The 21,739-nt window shown below is 37.7% G+C and overlaps 1 protein-coding gene across 1 annotated transcript in view; it reads left to right on the forward strand.

Annotated features, from left to right (window-relative positions):
• Positions 1–21,739, forward strand: part of MAP3K15 (mitogen-activated protein kinase kinase kinase 15) — an 89,981-nt gene that overhangs the window by 29,657 nt on the left and 38,585 nt on the right. Inside the window, exons 5-15 of the mRNA XM_083362918.1 lie at positions 2,694–2,862; positions 3,546–3,652; positions 6,536–6,706; positions 7,872–7,984; positions 8,303–8,462; positions 9,026–9,176; positions 9,992–10,099; positions 10,888–10,937; positions 16,386–16,481; positions 17,874–17,961; positions 20,687–20,820. Of these exons, the coding sequence (XP_083219044.1) occupies positions 2,694–2,862; positions 3,546–3,652; positions 6,536–6,706; positions 7,872–7,984; positions 8,303–8,462; positions 9,026–9,176; positions 9,992–10,099; positions 10,888–10,937; positions 16,386–16,481; positions 17,874–17,961; positions 20,687–20,820 (1,347 nt within the window). The remainder of the gene's footprint in view (positions 1–2,693; positions 2,863–3,545; positions 3,653–6,535; positions 6,707–7,871; positions 7,985–8,302; positions 8,463–9,025; positions 9,177–9,991; positions 10,100–10,887; positions 10,938–16,385; positions 16,482–17,873; positions 17,962–20,686; positions 20,821–21,739) is intronic.

The following is a 21,739-nucleotide window of genomic DNA, read 5'->3' on the forward strand; positions in this document are numbered from 1 at the left end:
AGATTGCCCTTGCTGCATGTGGAACCAGATCTGGCTCTGGCTGCACGCATTTTAGCCATACAGGATTTGCCAGAGTTCCCCCTACATGTAGGAGATGTCGCTGCAGAGACAGCAGCCAACAAAACCCTAAGTTGCGTGTTGGCATGGATTCACACAGGATGGCTGGAAAATAGCCTGGGAGCCGAATTCCAAGGTTTTTTTATTAGGAAAAATGAGCTGTCCACTCATAAGGGGTATATTCTTTGGGGCAGTAGGGTTGTAGTCCCCAGCTCACTCAGGCCCAGGGTTCTCCAGTTTCTGCATGAAGGCCATCCGGGTATCGTCCAGATGAAGGCACTGGCGAGCTACCACTGGTGGCCAGGGCTAGATAAAGTTATTGAGGCCCAAGTACACAGATGTTACACATGTCAGCAGTCCAGACCAGAGATGCCACAGGCCCCTGTCCACCAATGGGAGGAAAGCACACACCGTGGTCAAGAATCTACGTACATTTTGCCGGGCCCTTTCAGGGACAGTTGTTTTTAATAGTGGTTGATAGCCACTCTAAATGGTTGGAGGTGGTCCCAGTTTCCAATATGACTACTGTTAGGACCATCCAGGTGTTGCGGTCACTGTTTGCAACACATAGTCTCACAACGGAGCCCACCATGTCAGAATTCCAGGCCTTCCTCAGGGCCAACCTCATAAGTCATGCCACATCGGCTCCCTTCCACCTGTCGTCGAACGGACAGGCAGAACACATGGTTCGCACAACCAAAGAATTCCTGAAACGTATTGTCACAGGGGATTGGAACCACAGACTGGCTGACTTCCTATTATGCCAGCACACAGTGCCCTGCATCGCCACAGGCAAGAACCCAGCAGAGCTTAGCTGGGGCAAGAGGCTAATCACTAAACTGGACAGGCTGCACCCCGACAGAGTAGCCTCAGACACGGCATGTCTGAAGGCACCAAGGAACTTACAAGTGGGGGACTGGGTTTGGACCCGGAATTATGGGCAAGGGGCCTTGCAGGTGGCAGCGAAGGTTGTTAAGGTGTCAGGACCACTCTCCTACAAGGTGGTCTTGAAAGATGGGTGAGTCATTTGCTGACAAATTGATCAGTTGCGTCGGCGGTTCAGGTTCAGGCAGCTAGCAGAACAGTCGCTGACCCAGGACTTCCAATAGGGACAGACATTGAGTCCACACGTCAGTATTGCAGCAGAGCAGTTTGCATGCTCTGAGAGAATTCTTGCACAAGAGAACGGGGACGGGGACATAGAAGCGTTTTCCCCGGAGACACAGACTGTACCACAGGAGCCGGACAATGATCCTACAACCAGTAGCAGCCCTGCCGATTTCGTGGCAGGTTTGGATTTTGGTTTGGGTCGACCGGAACAGGCCAGCCAAAGGGACTCGAGTTGTTTTGACTCCACTGAACCGCAAAGCCCGGGTCTACAGGCTGGCAGGCAAACAGGTAGACCGGGAGCTTCTAGTAACCTCCCGATGTTCCGAACGAACACGAAGACTACCTAAGTATCTTCAAGATTTTGTAAGCAAATGAAAGTTGTGCTAGCCAGGGGGAAGGGGTGTAATGTACAGGCCTTACATGCTGTAATTATTTGCTTATGTTTAAACTGTTGCTAATGGCTGAATTCACTTGCATGTGTTGTAATGGTTGCTGGGCCAAACTAGACTGGCTGTCTCCAGCTGATTAAGTAGGTTTTTGGGTGGGAAACTGCTACTTTAAATCTATTGGTCGCCCCCTAGAGGCCAACCATATAAATAGCTGCACAGCAGCTATTAGATTGCTTCTGTTATGTTCTGACTCTCAATAAAGCCTGTTGCTGATTGAACCCTCCATCTCGCTCAATGCCTGCAAGAACCAAATACCTAACAGGACCATTATCCTATTATTGGCCCTGACTGAGTGTTAAAATCAGTAGGACCTTTTGAAGAGATACCCCACTTCTGTTTTCTTGTTAGATGCTTGTAGTTTTGACAGATGCGAAAGTCTTTGTCTTTGTTTCTGCCATGCTATGGAATATATTCCCTCAATATATGCCCCATTCTCTCTATGGAGATTCTTTGGGAGCATCTTTGGGACTCCCATTCTCTCATTGTTTAGTAAAACTATAAAGACAACCTCACCATGATTAGAATTGTTTCATGATTCCAGTATTTATTGTTAATTTTGATCTTTATTTTCAATTTGTTATGTTGTTTTGCTTTATTTTTGTTAGTTGCCTTGACTAATCAAGATAGCAAGAAGATAGGATTGTGACTACCATCATCATCTAACTGAAATATTGCAACAACAGAAATACTTTATATCTGTGACATTAGATTTTGTTAACTCTGTCATATGGTCACCTCATTTGTGTGGGAAGCTGTTTCTATTCATATCAGGTTCAGGTAATGATTGGCTTTGAATTAATGTATAGCGAACCATACAGAAATGTGGATTTCCATGCTCAGTTTGAATTTTGCACTGGGTTTTTATTATAATTAGATAGAAACATAGGATCTCTCCATTCATAACATTCCTTATTTCTGTTCAGAAGATACTTACCAACTACTTGCTGAGATGGGCAGCCATATAAATTGAATTAAAATATAAACATCCTGCAGAGAAACCAAGTCTGTTGTTCGATGGTTTGTTGTTTGTTGTTCAATGTTAAATAAATTTGTGTTCTGTTGTGTTTAATTCCTTAGTACATATTATAAGGAAAGTCTGTTAAATGATATCAGAAAAGCTAGAGAGAAATATCAAGGAGAAGAACTTGCAAAAGAACTGGGTAGGATTAAACTTCATATGGATAATACTGAAATCCTGACTTCTGACATTGTGATCAATTTACTCCTATCCTATAGAGATATCCAGGTATGTTACTTTTACCTGAAATGCAGAATTTACCCATTTATGGTATGGATGTTTCTGATCTTAATTTGTCCCCTTTTAGAACATCTATTGTAAGCTCAAAACTGCTTTTCATGCAATATTTTGTGTCTTTTTCTATGATATTCATCAGCCTTAAATTGAACTTGAGGGAATGAATCTCATAAACAGTTGTTATGGAATCTGGGTGACCTTCAGCATATATATTGCATATCTACTGCCCTTACAAAGAGATTATCTATAAGGCTACTTTTTAAATTTCACTTCTGACTTTCTGCCAGTTACAAATAGATAAATACTTAAGAGAAAATCATCCATCTAGAAGAGTCACACCAGTGACTTGTTACCAAAAGAGTAAAAGTCACTTGTCTGAGATGGCATAGGTTCTCCTGCTTGAGTGAGGGGCTGGACTAGAAGACCTGCAAGGTCCCTTCCAGCTCTATTCTATTCAAAAGAAAGGATTTTGTTATACAGTTATAAAGTTGTTCCCTGTTAGTAAAGAGTATCTTTGTCAGATTTTCTTCTGTGGTGAATCAGTTGTTAGGGACAAGCACTATGAATTTTTTAGGAGTTGTTAGTCATGGCCACATTTGCAAAGTAGGAAAAGAAGAAATATTTGATGCATGAATTTTGTTTATAAATATTTTATTATCTTTTGCTACTGCTAGGATTATGATGCTATGGTGAAACTAGTGGAGACACTGGAAATGCTCCCAACTTGTGATTTGGCTGATCAGCACAATATCAAATTTCACTATGCCTTTGCACTGAATAGGTAAGCTTAAATTTTATATGTTTTACTCTAATTTTTTTTATAAATAGATATTTTATGTAATTAGTGAGCTACCGTGGATATCTTAAAAATAGCTTTAAAGTTAAAGATTCATGAAGTGAAATTTTAAATTTATTGGACCTCAGTACAATGGACTCGCACGTCAAATTCTGCTGCCATTGATACAATTATCCCATTATGCAATGTGACTGTATTTTGTGAAAAGTGATGTTATTTTCAGAAGGATATAATCACTTCACAAGGTATCTTAATAACAGGCAACATCCTCCCAATTAGTGTTTTTTTCATGCCATAATTTTACATAAAGTACAAAATCATTTTCTGACCCTATATTATTCAGTTTAACTGGCATTTCTGATATATTTCCAGCCATTTCTCATAAACTTCCTTTAATTCTAATTTGAATATAGTCCTTGGACACTATTAGATTGGGGTTCAGTTTAATTTCAACTGTATAGCATAGTTTATTGTAATGAACAAGTTGCTTAGAACTAATAGTAAAATAGATTTGCACAGATTATACCATTGAATATGTATCTCAGGAGTGATGCAAATTTCTTTTTATTCTTTAATATTAACAATTACTATTTAAGGATATTGTAATCGTTTCCCATGGTTTCTTGAAAGTCAGATTGTGAAATGTTGTGATACTTCAAATAATTTAAATATTTCTGTTTTATTTACATAGTTGTGATGTACATCACCCAGTCACTTGTTGAGATAAGTGGCTATAGAAATCAATCAATCAAACAAACAAACAATTGTATTTATATCCCACCTTTATATTGCACAACACAGGATGGCATAACTGCCCACAACAACCCAGTTACATGAGGTAGACTGAGGGAGCAAGCAATTGGCTCAAAGTTACGAAAGGAAGGAAGGAAGGAAGGAAGGAAGGAAGGAAGGAAAGAAAGAAAGAAAGAAAGAAAGAAAGAAAGAAAGAAAGAAAGAAAGAAAGAAAGAAAAAAAAAGATAATTGTGATATGCGTCAGGAAAGGTATCTGTGCTGCCACCACGTGGCTGTGTGGAGAAATCACAATGTGGGCAGTCAGACGCTCCTACCCTATGACGTGTTTCCTTTCCCCTCCCCTTTCTGGGATGGACTTTCTCCTCCTTTTTCCCTAGAGAGCCATGCTTCATTAGTAGAAAACATGGGGTCCCAATATGCAGACCCTGGGAGCATTATCATCTTCTAACTATTCTGGATCGAACACATGCAATAAAGGTATTTCTATATGATAAAGGTGTTTTCTACGAGTTCAAAACTATCTGGAGAGACCTGTTAAGGTTAATTATATCTGCTTACATAGACCATAGAAGTCTTACAAGAGATTAAAGTACAACAGCTTCGATCCAGAATATTCCCAGTAAAGTGGGAAGAAGCCAACATTGTGGCTTCTTTTACTCAAGAAATATTCAGTAATCTTTGGTTTTGTTGGCATAATCTTGTTGCATAAAACACATAGTTACTGAATTTATACAGAGATATAAGCAGCAGAATGCATAAAGTTGCTAGTCTTGGTTACATATTTTTTTACAGATTCACGAAGCAAATATCTTCTGCTTCATTCCCTGGACTTTTCCAGCTTTTTGTTGATTCCAAACCATTGTTACTTCTTTTACCTAGCCCTGGTACCCAGGTTCAATCTTTTTGTATCTTGCAGAAAGTAGGGTTCCTGACCCATGCCTCAGTTTTACCATATTCTTTGAGCTAACAGTTGAAAGTGTGCTTGCTGTTAAAGATTCAGTGCATGTTATGACTAGTATTAATTGGTAAACCTTTGTGCCAGTTGTTTATTACTTTTACAGAATCCCTTAAATCATGAAGTTTGTGCATTGACTTTACTACATATTGAATTATTTATAGATCTGGCAATGTGTAACTTTTTTTCTATTATACATGAACAGTATTTGGTTAGTACACTTCAACAGTCTTATGTAAAAGATTTTTTAAACTGCAGTGTTTGCCAATTGCAGGTTTTGTTGTTCACACGAATGTGCTATCTTTATGTAAACAATGAAAGGGGTTTTATGTACAGTATATTAACATGTATTTGTTTCAATTTGGATCCTGAAAAAGTAGTACTAATGAAACTTTTTTGTCACATGTTGAAAGATTTTGCTTTATAGTTAAAGTCAGACATCTGAGATACTTAACTAAAATGTTCTAGAGTCATACTGTACCTTTTCTTAAGCAATACATTGAATTTATTTCATTAGGGACAGCTGTACAAAATGAATATTAGAACTCTGCTACACCTTAGATTTAGTCTCCAGAGCACACAGAAAGTAGCAGCTCTGTGATATCTTATAGTAACTGTATCTTTCAAAGGCCCATGTGGTACTCCAAAGCACCTTTCAGATACTGAGTACAAAGCAGTTATCTGACTGTCCATGATAGGGTGGTTTTTCAGAATTAACTGAAAATATCCATAGGAAGAGGAAAAGATCTGTCTAAAGTCACTTTAGATTTCATAGGTCTTGTATTATATTCCTAGGAGATGTATACATCTGGAAAAAATGCTAGAGAGGAAAAAATTATTGAAAATTGATTGGTTTGCTTGAAGAACAAGGAGTCTGATGACACCTTAAGCCCATCAAATTTTCTATTGTATAAACTATTAGTAGTAGAAAGATGTGATGGAATAGAATGTTATTTACAAATATAGTACAGTAAATGTCTTTATACTGTTACAAGAATCCTTATTGGTTTTACTGCAGAACACTCAATCTGAGAAAATCTATATAAAGTACGGTTTTGGGGTAATATAATTATATAATGTTGTTAGGAACAAAAAGTTTGTCATTCAATGTGGTTTATGTATGTGTGTAAATTAGACCAGGTTTTTGTCTGAATTTTAGAAGGAACAACATGGGTGACCGGGAAAAGGCGCTTCAAGTGATGCTCCAGGTCTTACAGACATGTGATCATCCAGCACCAGATATGTTTTGCCTATGTGGGAGAATTTATAAAGACATATTCCTTGATTCAGACTGTAAAGATAATAGTAGCCGAGACAAAGCTATTGAATGGTAAGAGGTGTTGAATGGTTCAGTATCACTACAAAAATAGAAAAGGAGAGTATCCTACTAGTGAATTCCATATTCACTACCAATTACAGGTAGTCCTCAACTTACAACAATTCATTTAGTGACCATTCAAATTTACAGTAGCACTGAAAAAAGTGACTTATGACCATTTTTCACACTTATGACCACTGTAGCATTCCCCACAGCCACATGACTGAAATTCGGCCACTTGGCAACTGGCTCATATTTATGATGGTTGGAGTGTTCTGGGGTAATGTGACTACTACTCTGTGACTTCTGACAAGCAAAGTCAGTGGGGAAGCCAGATTCATTTAAGAACTCTGTTACTAACTTAAAACTCCAATGATTCACTTAACAACTATGGCAGAAAAGTCGTAAAATGGAGTAAAACTCACAACATGTCTCCCTTAGCAACATAAATTTTGGCATCAATTGTGGTTGTAAGTTGAGGGCTACCAATAGCAGAGATGGCAAACCTTTTAGAGACTGAGTGTCTAAACTGCAACCCAAAACCCGCTTATGTATCATCGGGTGCCAGGTGGGCATGGCCCTTTGAGTGGGTGTGGCCAATTGGGTGGGCGTGGCTCATCGGGTGGGCGTGGCTGCAGTGATGAAGGCAGACTGGGTGGGAGTAAAAAGATCAATCAATTTCAACTTTGTGAGAACTTTTTTTTTCCTGCGAGAAGTTGAAATTGATTTTTTTTGTACATGGCAATGGAAGCCTAAAGTAAAAAGGTTTTATAAAACCCAGCTGAAGGCCTAGCACTTGGGTGATGGCACGCGTGCCCACAGAGAGGGCTCCGCATGCCACCTGTGGCACCCATGCCATAGGTTTGCCACCACAGACCTATAGTATCCTATCTTCCTAAAAAGTGAATAAATAATAAGGGAATATATACAAATAAAACCATAAGGAAGGCCCTCAGGATTTGATGAAAGCTCTTGTTCTCTGATTAGCAGTGGCCAACTAGATATTACAGGACAGCTATTGGATGACTAAAATCTGCATTCTCATCTTTCCCAGGGAGACGGAAATAAGGGGCGGAGGAGAGGTGGAATCAGTTCTGTAATATCTAGCATGAGATATATTGAGATTTGATAACTATTTTTCTTCTGTGACTCATTTGATTAAATTTTGTTCCTGCAGGTATCATAAAGGGTTTGAGCTCCAGTCAACTCTATATTCTGGAATTAACCTTGCAGTTTTGCTGATTGTTTCAGGGCAGCAATTTGAAACTTCCATGGAACTGAGGAAAATAGGTAAATGAATAAAGGAAAATTAAGTGTGGTGATGTCAGTCAGTTAATTTCATAAGCCTGATCCACCTATTTCTCCCTTCCCTTCATGGTTCCAGTAACATGAAGCTTCCTTCTACTTAACTGTTAACAGCAATGGCAATAGTATTGTCTAATTTCTAGCTTTAAATTCTGTAGAGAAAAAGATGAGTACACCTGTACAATTTCTCCTTCCAGTTAAATTTTGAGACTATAATCTTTAGAAACACATCACCCTCTCTTAGGTTTTGGAATAGGATTCTTGTATTCATTTGCAGCATTCTCTTTTCATATGTTTGTCAAGGAGTACGATTAAATAGTTTATTGGGAAGAAAAGGGAATCTGGAAAAAATGAACAATTACTGGGACGTTGGACAGTTTTTCACCGTAAGCATGTTGGCCAGTGACATTGGTAAAGCTATCCAAGCAGCAGAAAGACTTTTCAAATTGAAACCACCCATTTGGTATGTATCATCACATATTTTTTGTAATTGTAGCTCGCATTTACTAGGTTTTGTTAAGTCTTCTCTTTATTGTAAGCCATGATGGTCAATCTGTCTATGATAACCTGAATCCTTGTAGAAGTTTGTTTTTCCAAATTCATACATACACACCAACATTTTTGCTTTGTTGTGATATTTTGCCTGATGAGGAATTTTGATAAATAAAAAGAGTTTGCATAACTATTTATTATGGTTTGATTGATCTTCCTAACAATATCAACTAGTTGTGGATTTGGGGAGTTTTCCCTCCAATAAAGATACAATTTTTTTTGTCAAAATATTCACATGATAATTTGGCTGCAGACTTTAAATAAAAATATCATTTGTGTTTTTAAAGAAGACTAACTAGGTAAGAATTAGCAGTAATTCGTTGGAAAGTATGTTTTATAAATAATAGACTTAGGAAGGTTGATTTTATTATCCATCTATTTAAATACATGATTCCTATAAAAATATGTTTTTCAACATTGATTTAAAAGGACCTGTTGGCCATTTTGTTTATTACTTATATTTACATGTTTCAGGTATTTAAAATCCTTGGTACAAAATCTGATATTAATTCAGCATTTCAAGAAACAGACCATAGAACATTCTCCAAGGCAAGAAAGACTGAACTTCTGGTTGGATATAATTGTTGAGGCAACCAAAGAAAAAAACGATGGATTAAGATTCCCAGTAAGACTCTACAGTGTATAATTTGTTGTTAATTATATAACTATATTGATACCGAGTTGGAGATAACAAAAATGATTGTGTATTGAACAAACTAATAGAATAGTGTTCCCCTTAAGACTAAGTTGACTCTCACCATATTGGTTTCTCAAAAAGCCATATATTTCCTGGGAACAGATTAGTAATGAGGATGTCAAGTCCCACATAGCTGGCAAACTCAAGAACAGTTTATTCATATGGATTTCAAAATTAATGCTAGTCAATATAAAACATGTTGAAAAGGATTATAGTTCTCAAGCAGACTTCTAGCAAGCCAGTTAATGTGGTGTTTCTTTGAAATGTTTCCTTTTCATGTTTCCATGCTTTGTACCTTTACGAAATGCTCTCTAACTGAATTTCTCTTATTCTTGGTTTCCTCAATCTATCAGAGAGATCTCTTGCCATGAATTGAATGTTGCAACTTCAGGGAGCTATATTTCATTTTTTCCCCATTAGTTAGAGTGCTTTATATTAATGTGTTTCTGTTGGTTACTAGTTTAAGAATTGGTGGATTGAGCTGTAATACATTCATCCATATATACCTAAAAATGCAGTTAATACAAGAGATGGTATGAACTAAAGCAAGTCTTTTCCATTGAAATAACGAAAGGTTGTCTTATTCAAATTTATTCAAAAGCCCCTAAATTCATTGTGCTTTTGGTCTGTAATAATTAGGCTTAGGATTATAATGCAAGAATTCTGTTCCTCATTTTGAAATTGAATGATGGCTAGATAGCAGTTTGAATACATGCTTCATACAACAAGTTTTATTTAATTAGGTATTGGTGATAGAGCCAACCAAGATATATCAGCCTGCATATGTTTCAATCAATAATGGAGCTGATGAGAGAACAGTTTCCCTTTGGCATGTGTCCCCTGCAGAAATGGTAAGATTAGCTGGGCGTTGTCTTAATACTTTAGACATGATTTATTTGAAAACAATCATGCTATTCTTTTAAGAACTCCTAATGAGTGTTTCATAAAAATGTTTTAAAAAGAACATTTTATTCCTAATTCTTCAGAAGAAAAACAATGTTGCAAACAGAAAGTGTCCAGCATTAATACATTATTAAGTATTCCTGTTTATTTTATCTTAAGGTCCTTTAGGGCCAATTTTTAAGATTTAGAACTCTCAAGATTTCAGTTTCACAGAATTCTTAGTAGTATACAAAATTAGATTTATTGCAATGGTTTCATTTTCCAATTGCAGATTTCTGTAAAAGAATTTGAATTGATTTATAGAGTTTAAACAATTTTACACCTTATAAACTTTGTGGATGCTTTCCAGTTTCTCAGCTTTAGGAATTTTGATTTCCAATCCATTCATATCATAACTTGGAAATGTTTATGGATGACCTTCATTGAGGAAATGATAGGAATACAGTGCGAATTGTATTTTGCACCTCTTGGTATTATTCATTAATTCGCTTTGCTTCTGGAGAGATTGTCTGGACTGGACCTAGGGAACCTGCTATCACATCACTGTGATCCCATTTGAGTAACCACAGGATGGTACCTGTGAACTTGTGATAAGGCACAATGATGTGTATTATTTCACCTTACTATCTTAGGTAATCTAAAGTCAAAACTGCAAATACTGTACTGCAGGCTAAGCCCAAGCAGTAAGAAATTATTTGCAGTCTTGCTTCAGAACTATGGTTTTATTTCTTCACAGAAACAAATTCATGAATGGAATTTTACAGCTTCTTCTATTAGAGGAATAAGGTTGGTATGCTTTTAAATGGATTCTCTTATATTTGCTTACATTATAAACACAAAAGCCTGGAACACCTAGTTTTAAAGGAAATAAAATTGATAAAGTATGTTTCAGATATAAACAATACAGTATGAACTGTTAAAAAAGGTATTTCGTAATCTTTTTTGCTATCTTTAGCAAGCTCACTTGATATTATGAAAGTTTGATAATACAGGTAATCCCCAAGTTATGAGCGTTCACTTTATGCTCGCTCAAAGTTATGTGATAAGTGCTCCCTAGTGCTTACGAGCAACTCCTGAAATTACCAATATTGCAGCACTACGGCAGTCATTCGCCCTTATGAGTGACTGCAGAGGCTCTACAACATTCACCCTGGTTATTCCCTCCCCACCCCAGGTCTCCCTAGGCACCAGGCCTTCAATACTCACCCTACGAAGACTGAGATCCTTCGCTTTCTTGGCTGATCCAGGCCTTCAGTGAGTTCATAGAGAATGGAGGCCTAAAGTAATGCAAGACCATGCGAGTTCAGTGGGGAGAGATCTCACACAACTGATATTGTGTGATCTCATGGTACTTTAGGGCCCTGTTCTCTGCAACAGAGAACAGAACCAAAGCGGAGTGATGCTTCCCCGTGCTTCTGGAGGCTGGATTGGGGCTCCAGAGGCCTTTTGCAGGCTGCTGCAGTCTGGATCTGAGGCTGGGAGAGGCTTCTGCGCCCTGCCACGGCCCAATCCAGGCTTTGGAGGCTTTTTCCAGGCTATTGCCACCTGTATTTGAGGCCGGGGAATGCTTTTGTGCTCCCCCCGTGGCCCAATCCAGGCTCTGGAGGTGTTTTCCAGGATGCTGCCGTCCAGATTTGAGGCCGGGGAATGCTTCCATGCCACCCCCTGTGGCCCAATCAGGGTTCTGGAGGCCTTTTCCAGGCCATTGCTGCCCAGATTTGAGGCGGGGAAACACTTGTGCCCCCCCCATGGCCTGATCTGGGCTCCAGAGGCATTCTCCAGGCCTGATCAGGCCATGGGGGGGGCCTGCAGAAGAGTTCCCCAACCTCAACTCTGGGTGGCAGCAGCCTGGAAAAGGCTTCTGGAGCCCGGATTGGACCGCAGGGGGACTGCAGAAGCGTCCCCTGGCCTCAGATCCTGGCAGCAGCAGGAATCATGGCAGAGAGAAAACAGATCTTTTCCAGGTGAGTCTGTCATGGCAGGAATGGAGGGGGAAGCATGAGGTATCTTAGTGGGTTGGGAGGCCTTGGGGGCCTGTTCCATCACTAGGCCCTCCATGGCCTTCCCTACCCTGGGATATCTCATGTTCACTTAACGAGTCACATGCGTCTTAATGAGCAAGTGAGTGATCTTATTCAATGTACGAGATTCATTCCCACGAGTTTTCGAGTTACGAGTGGAATGCGCAGGCTCCATTACACTCGTAACTCAAGGACTACCTGTATCTTATGTTCACTTAGCGAGCCACCTCCATCTTAACGAGCAAGGGAGTGATCTCGTTTGGGGTACAAGATTCACTTCTACAATCTTTCAAGTTACAAGTAGAATGGACAGGCTCCATTATACTTGTAACTTGAGGACGACCTGTACTTTCTTAAAGTTATAGTCACACATTTAGTAGAGACCTTTAATGAAGAATATAGTATAAACATTCTAAAAGAGGAATCCTAAAAGTCTTGCAGATAATTAGCCAAAACTCAAAGTTATGACTGTGAATTAATCTTGTATTCCCAATTCTTATACTTTAAATTTTTGAATTTCAAAAACTCATCAGTATGCTAGGTGAAATAAGTATCATTATAAATCTGGCCAGGATAATAGAACTGAAGAAGTAGTATAGGTTAGATTGCTGCAACGTTCTTTGTACAGCTGTCTTTAAAGGCACTTCTGTTAGTATAGCATGTTAGACTATGTGACAAGTGTCTGTATCTCTAATGAATCATAACAAATTTGAGCTGTTCTATTCTAATAGCTTTTCTATTTTCAAAATGGTTCTCTAATATGAGATCATATATGAGTTAGATCCTAGGTGTCTTTTCTTGTGTAAACCTACATACATACTTCAATCCCCTATGTGAATATCAGTGTTTATTGAATTTTGATGTTGTTTGCGTTGTCAGTCTTGTATGGTTTTCTCTGTACAAGGTTTTCTCCCTTCCTATGTGTGACATCATCTTGAAAGACTTTCTGTATTTTTTCCAACTGTTTAGTGCTGTTAGATTATGCTTATCCTTTTAAGAGACTAAAAAGAATACAGATTTTTCAAACAAGTACTTTGAACCCCTATTAATTATATGTCATTTTATATAAATGATTTTGGAGAGATCTTCTTCAGAACATCTGTCAGTGTTAACTTTTTTAAGTGTGCACTTCATCATATTGTTCTCAGGTTCAAACTGTTATTGTAGATTGGTAGCACAGGTAGATATTGATTAGTCTTTATAACCTCTAAAAATGTCATTACTTTCCCCTTGTGTTCATCCAAAGTAGTATGATTTCTTGTTTCATGCAAATTGCTTTTGGACTGACTGCAAATTTCAGCAAGGTGGCACAAATTATTGTTATGTAATTACTGATAAGATGTTAATGTTTTAGATGGGCCTGAATATTGTTCTTTTTATCCTTATAGCATGTTTCCTTGGCAAGAATTACTAAATATTTATTAATTCAATTTATATGGCCACCCACGTATATAACGAACAAAGTACGTAATGAACAAAGTGAACCAAAAGATAACATAACAAAGAAGGCATGTTTCCTGGGATCCAACAAATGACATTGTTTCACTGAAGATGCCCAAAGTACGTCCATACTACCAAATCTGGTGGGTCAGGTAGAAACCACCATAGAGAGCCATCCCACAAGTAATCTGGCTGTATGTGCCATGTAGAGCTTTAACAATAAAAACCAACAACTTGATTTGCACCTGAATCCATTGGGAGCCAGTGCGACTCACATAGCAAAGATGTTACATAGGATATTACATACTGTGGTGCATCCAAATCTGCACATGCTTCTCCATTATGAATACTTTCCAAGGACAGCCCCTATAAACCGTATTGTAGTAATCCAGTTGACAGATGACTTAGGTATTGGGCACAATTGGCATACAAAATGTGTTTATTCTGATCCTGATCAATATTACTAATAACTGTGGAAATTAACGATACAATTGTTTATCTGTATCATAAATTCTTCATTTTAACAACAGTTCTTTGTCTCTTTGAATGATTTTAATATGAAATCAAAAAGCAAATAAAACAGAATTGTAAAAAATACAAGCAGTTATAACATTGAAAAACTAATAGTATCTTAGCTAAAGTCTAGGCACACATAATACTTTTTCAATGCCCCTGAAGATTTTTGGTTTTTTATCATCATTCTTTATTATTGTTTGTTGTGAACTGATGATCTCTGAATGTTTTAGATGGGCCTGAATATTGTTCTTTTTATCCTGATAGCATGTTTTCTTCTATTCAGCCATGTCTGATTCTTGGACATTGCCTGGACAAATCCCTGCAGTTTACTTTGCAAGGTTTTTCAGAAGTGGTTTGCCATTGCCTCTTAACTAGGGCGGAAAATGACTAACTCATGATGGGGCAAGAACTCTCAGTGGGTTCAGATGCAAATCAAGTTGCTATATTGTGTCTGAAATCCATGAGCCAAGGAGCCAAATAATCTGCTTTTTCCTTTGGAGCTTCAGCCCTACTCCTTCTCAGCAACCTTCTCCAGAAAGGAAAGGTTGAAGATTGGATAAAAATTGTCTAGTACACGGGTTGGCAACCTGTGGCTGTGGAGCTGCATGTGGCTCTTTCAGCCTTCTCCTGCAGCTCCCAGTCGTCCTTCGCCATTTGAAGAGAAAGAGAGACAGAGAGAGGCACTTGCACTTCTCTTCTCTCTCTCTCTCTCTCTCTCTCTCTCTCTCTCTCTCTCTCTCTCTCTCTCTGTGTGTGTGTGTGTGTGTGTGTGTAAAAAAAAGAGTGGCCTCATGCTGTTCTCTGAGAAGCTGACAAGCTTATTGGGCGGGGCTCTGCAGGAATCAGCAGAAAGCAGGGCAGGAGAGCCAGCCCAATAAAAATATGTCAGCTTGTCCGAGAACAGAACAGCGTGAAGCCAGCTTGCCAGGTGAGCAGAAGATTGGAGAGACAGGGGAGGGGGAGAGAGGGAGAGAAAGAGGGAGGGAGAGAACTCATGCACAGCAGCCTCTATTTCTTTTTAATTAAACTCTTCAATCAAGCTCCCCCCCCCTCGCATGCACGTGCGTGAGTTTTGCAGCTCCCAATGTTTTTTTTCTCTGGGAAACAGGCCGAAGTGGCTCTTTGAGTGTTTAAGGTTGCCGAGCCCTGGTCTAGTACAACCAGATCCTGTAATGAACTTTTCAGGAAGTGTTTACTTTATTCACTACTCAGCAGGTGAATCACCTCCTTTCTATATTTAACGTACAAATGGCAGGACTCAACATCCTAAGGAACTCTACCCAGATAACTTAAATGTGCTTTGCTAGCATGAACCTGAAAATGTCTTAATGCTTAATTGGATTTGAATCTATGAAGAATACTAGCATAGTAAAAAAATAACCTAACAAACTAAAAACATCAAAATAATTTTCTACAATCAACTACTAGAGATATGCATTTTACAACATTTAAATAGGATAGTTTCTTTTAAAGTCATGGAAATATAGTCCTCGACTTACAATTCATTTAGTGACTAAAGGGCACTGGAAAAACTGACTTATGACCGTTTTTCACACTTACAACCATTGCAGCATTCCCATGGTCACGTGATCAAAATTCAGACACTTGTCAACTGACTCATATTTATGACAGTTGCAGTGTCCCAGGGTTATGTGATCATTTTTGTAACTTCTGGCAAGCAAAGTTAATAGGGAAGTCATTTAATAACCATAATTCATTCCAATTTTCTTGCCAATGAAAGATTTTTAAGAATGTTGGTGATAGTGATAATATCTGCGTGAGGTACTGTTATTTGATTCTGCTTTAGACAAAAATATTATTTGGACTGTCCCTGATTTAAAACAATTGCAGTGATTCACTTAACAACAAGAAAGGTCGTAAAATGGGGCAAAATTCATCAACAATTGTCTTGCTTAGCAACAGAAATTTTAGGCTGAATTGGGGTTGTTAGTTGAGGACTCCCGGTATTTGAACTTCCCACTGAGAAAACCTGAGAAATCTTACATGACTTTCATTGTTCCAGCTGTATCTTTATGCTTTTTTTGGTGAAATTTTATTATTATCTTTAAACCTGATAGCTCTGGCATGGAAGTTATTCTTTCTATAAAATATTAAAGGAAGCTTTTCAGAATTATGAAATATTATATCTGGAAGACTGAGCTGTTCATTATTTTTACTTAAATTGATTGATTTTCTACATTTGTTTCTTTATCTAATCTTGTGCCAGCATAACTTTATTTTAATTGGATATTTGCAGCATATCTAAATTTGATGAACGATGCTGTTTCCTCTATGTGCATGACAACTCTGATGACTTTCAAATCTGTTTTTCTACAGAGTGTCGGTGTAGTAGGTAAGAGGTTTATTTGTTTTGCTTTGCTTTGTTTTTACCAGTGATCAAAATAATTCATACAAATGTTACTAACTAATACAGAACCAGCATGAGAAGGAATAAAGCAAATAAGCTTTGTCCTGTTTTGCATTTTTATATCAATTTCAATAAATATGATCAATGAAAAAGTGATGAAAAAATATGAGGTAAACTATTCATTGATACTACATTATAGGTGTGATTTCTATTTTTAATGTTTTTTCTAATTGTAAGGAAAAATATTTCTATTTCATTTCATTTCATTAAAACAATGAAAGATTTTTAAAAATGTTGGTGATAGTTATAGTATCTGTGTGAAATACAGGTAACCCCCGAGTTATGACAGTTCACTTAGCGCCCATTCAAAGTTATGCGATAAGTGCCCCCTAGTGTTTACAACCAACTCCTGAAATTGTGAATGTTGCAGCACCATGGCAGTTCTTCACCCTTAACGAATGACCAGAGAGGCTCTGCAACGTTTACCCTGTTCCCCCTGCCCCCGCTCCCCACAACTGCTTCTCCCTCCCATCCTGCTGCGCTGGACTCACTTACCTTGCAAAGATCTGTCTCATCTCTGCCACGATTTCTTTGCCTTTGAGTGGAGAAGAGTCAGCTTGGAAATGCTTTCGAGCCAAGAGTGAAAGGTTCTTGCAGAGAATGGGTGCCTGAAGTCACATGAGATCATGCCCTCCCCCTCCCAAAAAGCATTTACAGCCTGTAGGCTGGAAGGGAAATCGTCCTACTCTCCTCTCTCTCAAAGGCAAAGAAATCCCAGCAGAGCAGACAGATCTTTGCAGGATGGGCGCAGCAGGATGGGAGTGGAGAAGCATGAGGTATCTCAGTGGGTCAGGGAAGCCTTGGGGTCTGTTCAATCACTAGGCCCCCCTATGGCCTCCCCCACCCTGAAATACCTCATGTACACTTAACAACCCGCACATTTAATTAGCAAATGCATAGGCGAAAGCAGGGAGTAATCGCGTTCAAGGTACACAATTCACTCCTACGAATCCTCGAGTTAGGAATAGAATTAGCAGGCTCCATTACATTCGTAACTTGAAGACTACCTGTACTACCTGCCTTAGACAGTTATATTATTTGGATTGTTCCTGATTTAAAACAAGAAGCACAATATTTATTATGTATATTTGGAATTATGAAGTATTATGATGTAGAAGCATTTTAGGTCTATTATGAAGGGTATTGCAAAATCATGCTTGTCTCAGTATTATGCTAAGGGAATCTGTAAGGCATGTTGGCTTTCTTTGTATGAATTATACATAAAATGTATAATGGACTTATACATCAAATGCTTAATTCTGGTTGAGCAGGCAGATACTTTTTTGCCTTTGATTGTGAGATGTATATTGCTTTCAGATTCTATGCTTTGGTTAAGGAGATCTTAACTGATGCTGTAGGAAATACCCTGCAACTTGAAGCAGAGATTGATGGTGATACATTGGAAGTAAGTTGCAATTACTGAGATAAAGAAACAAGTCTATAGTTCTGTTTGTTTCTATTATATATACTAGGTATATTAATGTAAGAAATAAATAGCCTTTCAGTTAAGAGAATTGTGCAGTCAATTTGTACTTATCTTTATAGATTAAGCAGATTTTTTCTTTATAAATAAAAGATTATGTTTGTGTGTATGTATTTTTCCTACGATGTGACAGGAAAAAGTTAAATATTAATGACATCCTTATAAAATGAAGATGCAGTTTTTCTTTAAAAAATGTTACATATTTTGCATCATCCTTAATAATCTATATTTTTCACAAACTGCATTAGCCTCAGTAGTTTAAGCTTTTTTCCTGAAAAATTGATCCTATGATTTCAATAATAGAAACCCAGTTGATAATAATTTAATATTAAAACCTGAGTAAAGCTTCTTCAGATTTGATAGTTTAAATGATTGATGTAAATAATATTTATATAAATTTGAAATTATAATCACAGCAGACCTTATAATGTATTGTTCAGTGCTCGTATACCAAATCTCTTTATCCCAAACCGGAAACAATTATAGGAAATCATAGTTTGATTCAAAGCCTCAGATCTATGTTTCCCAAATTGCCTCATAGTTTATTTCCTGATTTCTTCTAACCTTTATAGAAAAGCTGATCAAAATGCCCAGTATATAACTTCTAAAATATTTAGGGATAATATTTCATTCTGCAATGTTTTAGGTCAGAGTTGCCCATCTTGGAAACTTTTAAGAGGCACGGACTTCAGTTCCCAGAATTCCCCAGCTAATATGGTTGGTTGGGAAATTCTGAGAGTTGAAGTCCAGGCCTCTTAAAGTTGCCAAGGTTGGGAAACCCTGTTTTAGATGATGTTTTCTCTTACAAGGCACTGAACCTTTGCATTTTGCATAGACGATTTGAACTCTGTGTTGCAAAGATTGTTAAATAATAAACTATCAAAACAAGATTTATTAAGGACAACAACAAGAGCAGGAAACTGATGAAAAAAGGGGATTTTTTTTAGTAATTCCAGATAAAATGGTACTTGGGTGTATTATAGGAAATTTATAAGAACTTTATAAAGATCTTGCCTGCCAGAATACAGAGTTCTGGCTACATGGGTTGTCAGTTGTGGAGTAAAACAGAACCACCTTTGACTCCCGTTTTTTAATAATATTTCATAACTTGTTAATTGTTGTATATGTGAAAGCCTAAAATATGGCATAAAGAAATATAAAACTTTTGTTCATTAATTCACAAATCTTGTGTTTCTATGTACCTTCTGTTACAAAGTGCTTAGATAATTTAGTTGATCTGTCTGTCTATTTACTCTTTGAGATGCTAACGTCTTCAAAAGTCCTATAATAAAACAGCTGTTGTTGAATTGTAAATAAGGTTTGACTACAATCTTCCTACCATAGCCAAGGTCATATAAAACAAATCAATTTATTCTATTCTTTGTTAAAAATCAAAATATTTCTACAGTATCAAATTGCTATGGGAATATTTTTAAAATCCTTTTTCTTTGACATACTCTGGCTTAAATTGATTGCTTAAGAAAATGGAGTAGATGCCTGTGTTCTGGATCCCAAGACCGTGGAATTTCTCCTTGTACACAGTGTTTTTACATTTGTATCTTCAGATATTTTGCAGAAACTGGGCCTGTTATCCTAGCATAAGTATCTTGAGGTTACATAATATAACTGTTATTAATGTGCTAAAATAAAATTCAGAGAAACCTAAATTTGGCTTTTAGGCTCAAGCTACCACTGTATTGTACTGTACTGCTTTGTAGCTATGAAATATGGGGTGTGGCAAAACATTGTTTTATTACTGAGTAAGAATGCTGATCATGTAAAACAACTCAGAAGGAAAAACAGTGAATTGCTGAAGCGCAAAAAATAAAAGTGTTTGAAAGGTGAGATATAGTAGTAATGCATATTAGAGTATACAAGGACTTTGCTAATATGCTCTGCATGGAAACAGAAAGCTTGAGGAGATTGAGGAAAACTTCAAGAGCTATTGTATTCCAGGGAAACTTAGAGAAATCCTGAATAATGATTTGTTGATGTCAGTGAAATAAGCTGACAATAACATTGGGATAGACACAAGTACTATCATTTTTAATTGAAATATTTTCAGAATTGTTCTGCCTTTTTGATTTACATATAAATTGGATTTTTTGCTCTGTATAGAATTAGTGAGCATTTTTTGTTTACGCATATTTATACAAGTGTTCCTTACGATTTCTGTGATTCACACAAATGAATTATCTGTGAAAGATCTGTATAAACTCTCTAGGTAATACACAAATGTTTGATAGAAGCCCTACAACATGTCTATGGAGATTCTTAGTCATCCAGGTCATAGTTAGCCCAAAGATGCTTTTCCATGAAGCAACTGGACTTTTTTGTTTTTCTCTTCAAAGAAAAACAAGAAAATCCAGTTGCCTCATGAAAAAGCATCTTTGGGAGCCCTACAACATGGTTGCCCAGGTCCTCACTGAGTGAGGAGGAAGTGTTTTGGGCTGCATATAAAATATATAAAATAGTTAATGTATATAAATAACAAAATTCCTTTATTTTTTAATATTATTTATTATATTGTAGTGCTGCATTACTTGCTATCATTTAACAATTGTATTAAAATCGGTTTGATGATTTTACTTTTTTGTTGTTGTTTCAGAAGATTATTTTTGAATGTTATTTTCTTTTTTGCCTTCAGTATGAATATGACTATGATGAGAATGGAGATAGAATTATATTAGGGAAAGGATCCTATGGGATAGTTTATGCTGGAAGAGATCTTAGCAATCAAGTTCGAATAGCCATCAAAGAAGTACCAGAAAAAGATAGCAGGTAAATCTTGATATTTTTCCTAATGGTTCTGGGAAACAATATACCATAGTTTCCGGTGTATAAGACTACTTTTTAACCCATGAAAATCTTCTCAAAAGTCAGGGGTCGTCTTATACGCCGGGTACTGAAAATTTAGGGACAGGGCTGGCTGGAAAACCTGGAGCGGATCTCCCATTTAGTCTGCGCAGGGAAAGCGGGACCAATTGGAGAAGAAGCTGTCTGTGATTTTTTACAGGCTGGGGTCTGGGCATCTTTCCTTCTAAAGTTGAAGAGCAGCTGTAGTATATCCCAACTTGAAAGGCAGGTGGGGAAGGCAGCAGCCAGAGCACCGGCTTAGCTCTAAGGACACATTTGACTCTGGAACTGGGCGGGCTGGCTGGAAAACCTGGAGCGGATCTCCCATTTGGTCTTTTTTTTAAAAATCCCATTTATATCCTGCCCTTCTCCAAAGACTGATGGCTTACAATTTAAAGCACAAATCAATGTGCTTAGCAATAGCCTTCATTCTGCGTATATGCCTGTTTGTTAGGGCTTTCACCCCCCCCCCAAGCAGCATTATTACAATGTCAGCTTATTGCTGGCATTGGGTCGTCATTTTACCTACCTTGGAAGGATGGAAATCTGAGTCAACCTTGAGCCTGGTGGGATGCGAACCTGCACTAATTGCAGGCAGCTGGTGTTATTTAAGGCTCTGCGCAGGGAAAGCTTTAGAGTGAATTAGGAAAAGTGAAAAAGTGAATTAGGAAAATAGGGAACGGTTGCTGGAATTGGGTATGTGTAGCTTAACGAAGAGAAGGGTGAGGGGTGACATGATAGCAGTGATCCAATATCTCAGGGGCTGCCACAAAGAAGAGGGAGCCAAGCTATTCTCCAAAGCACCTGAAAGCAGGACAAGAAGCAATGGATGGAAACTAGTCAA

Source organism: Vipera ursinii (assembly GCF_947247035.1).
Source record: "Vipera ursinii genome assembly, chromosome: 4".
NCBI lineage: Eukaryota > Metazoa > Chordata > Lepidosauria > Squamata > Viperidae > Vipera > Vipera ursinii.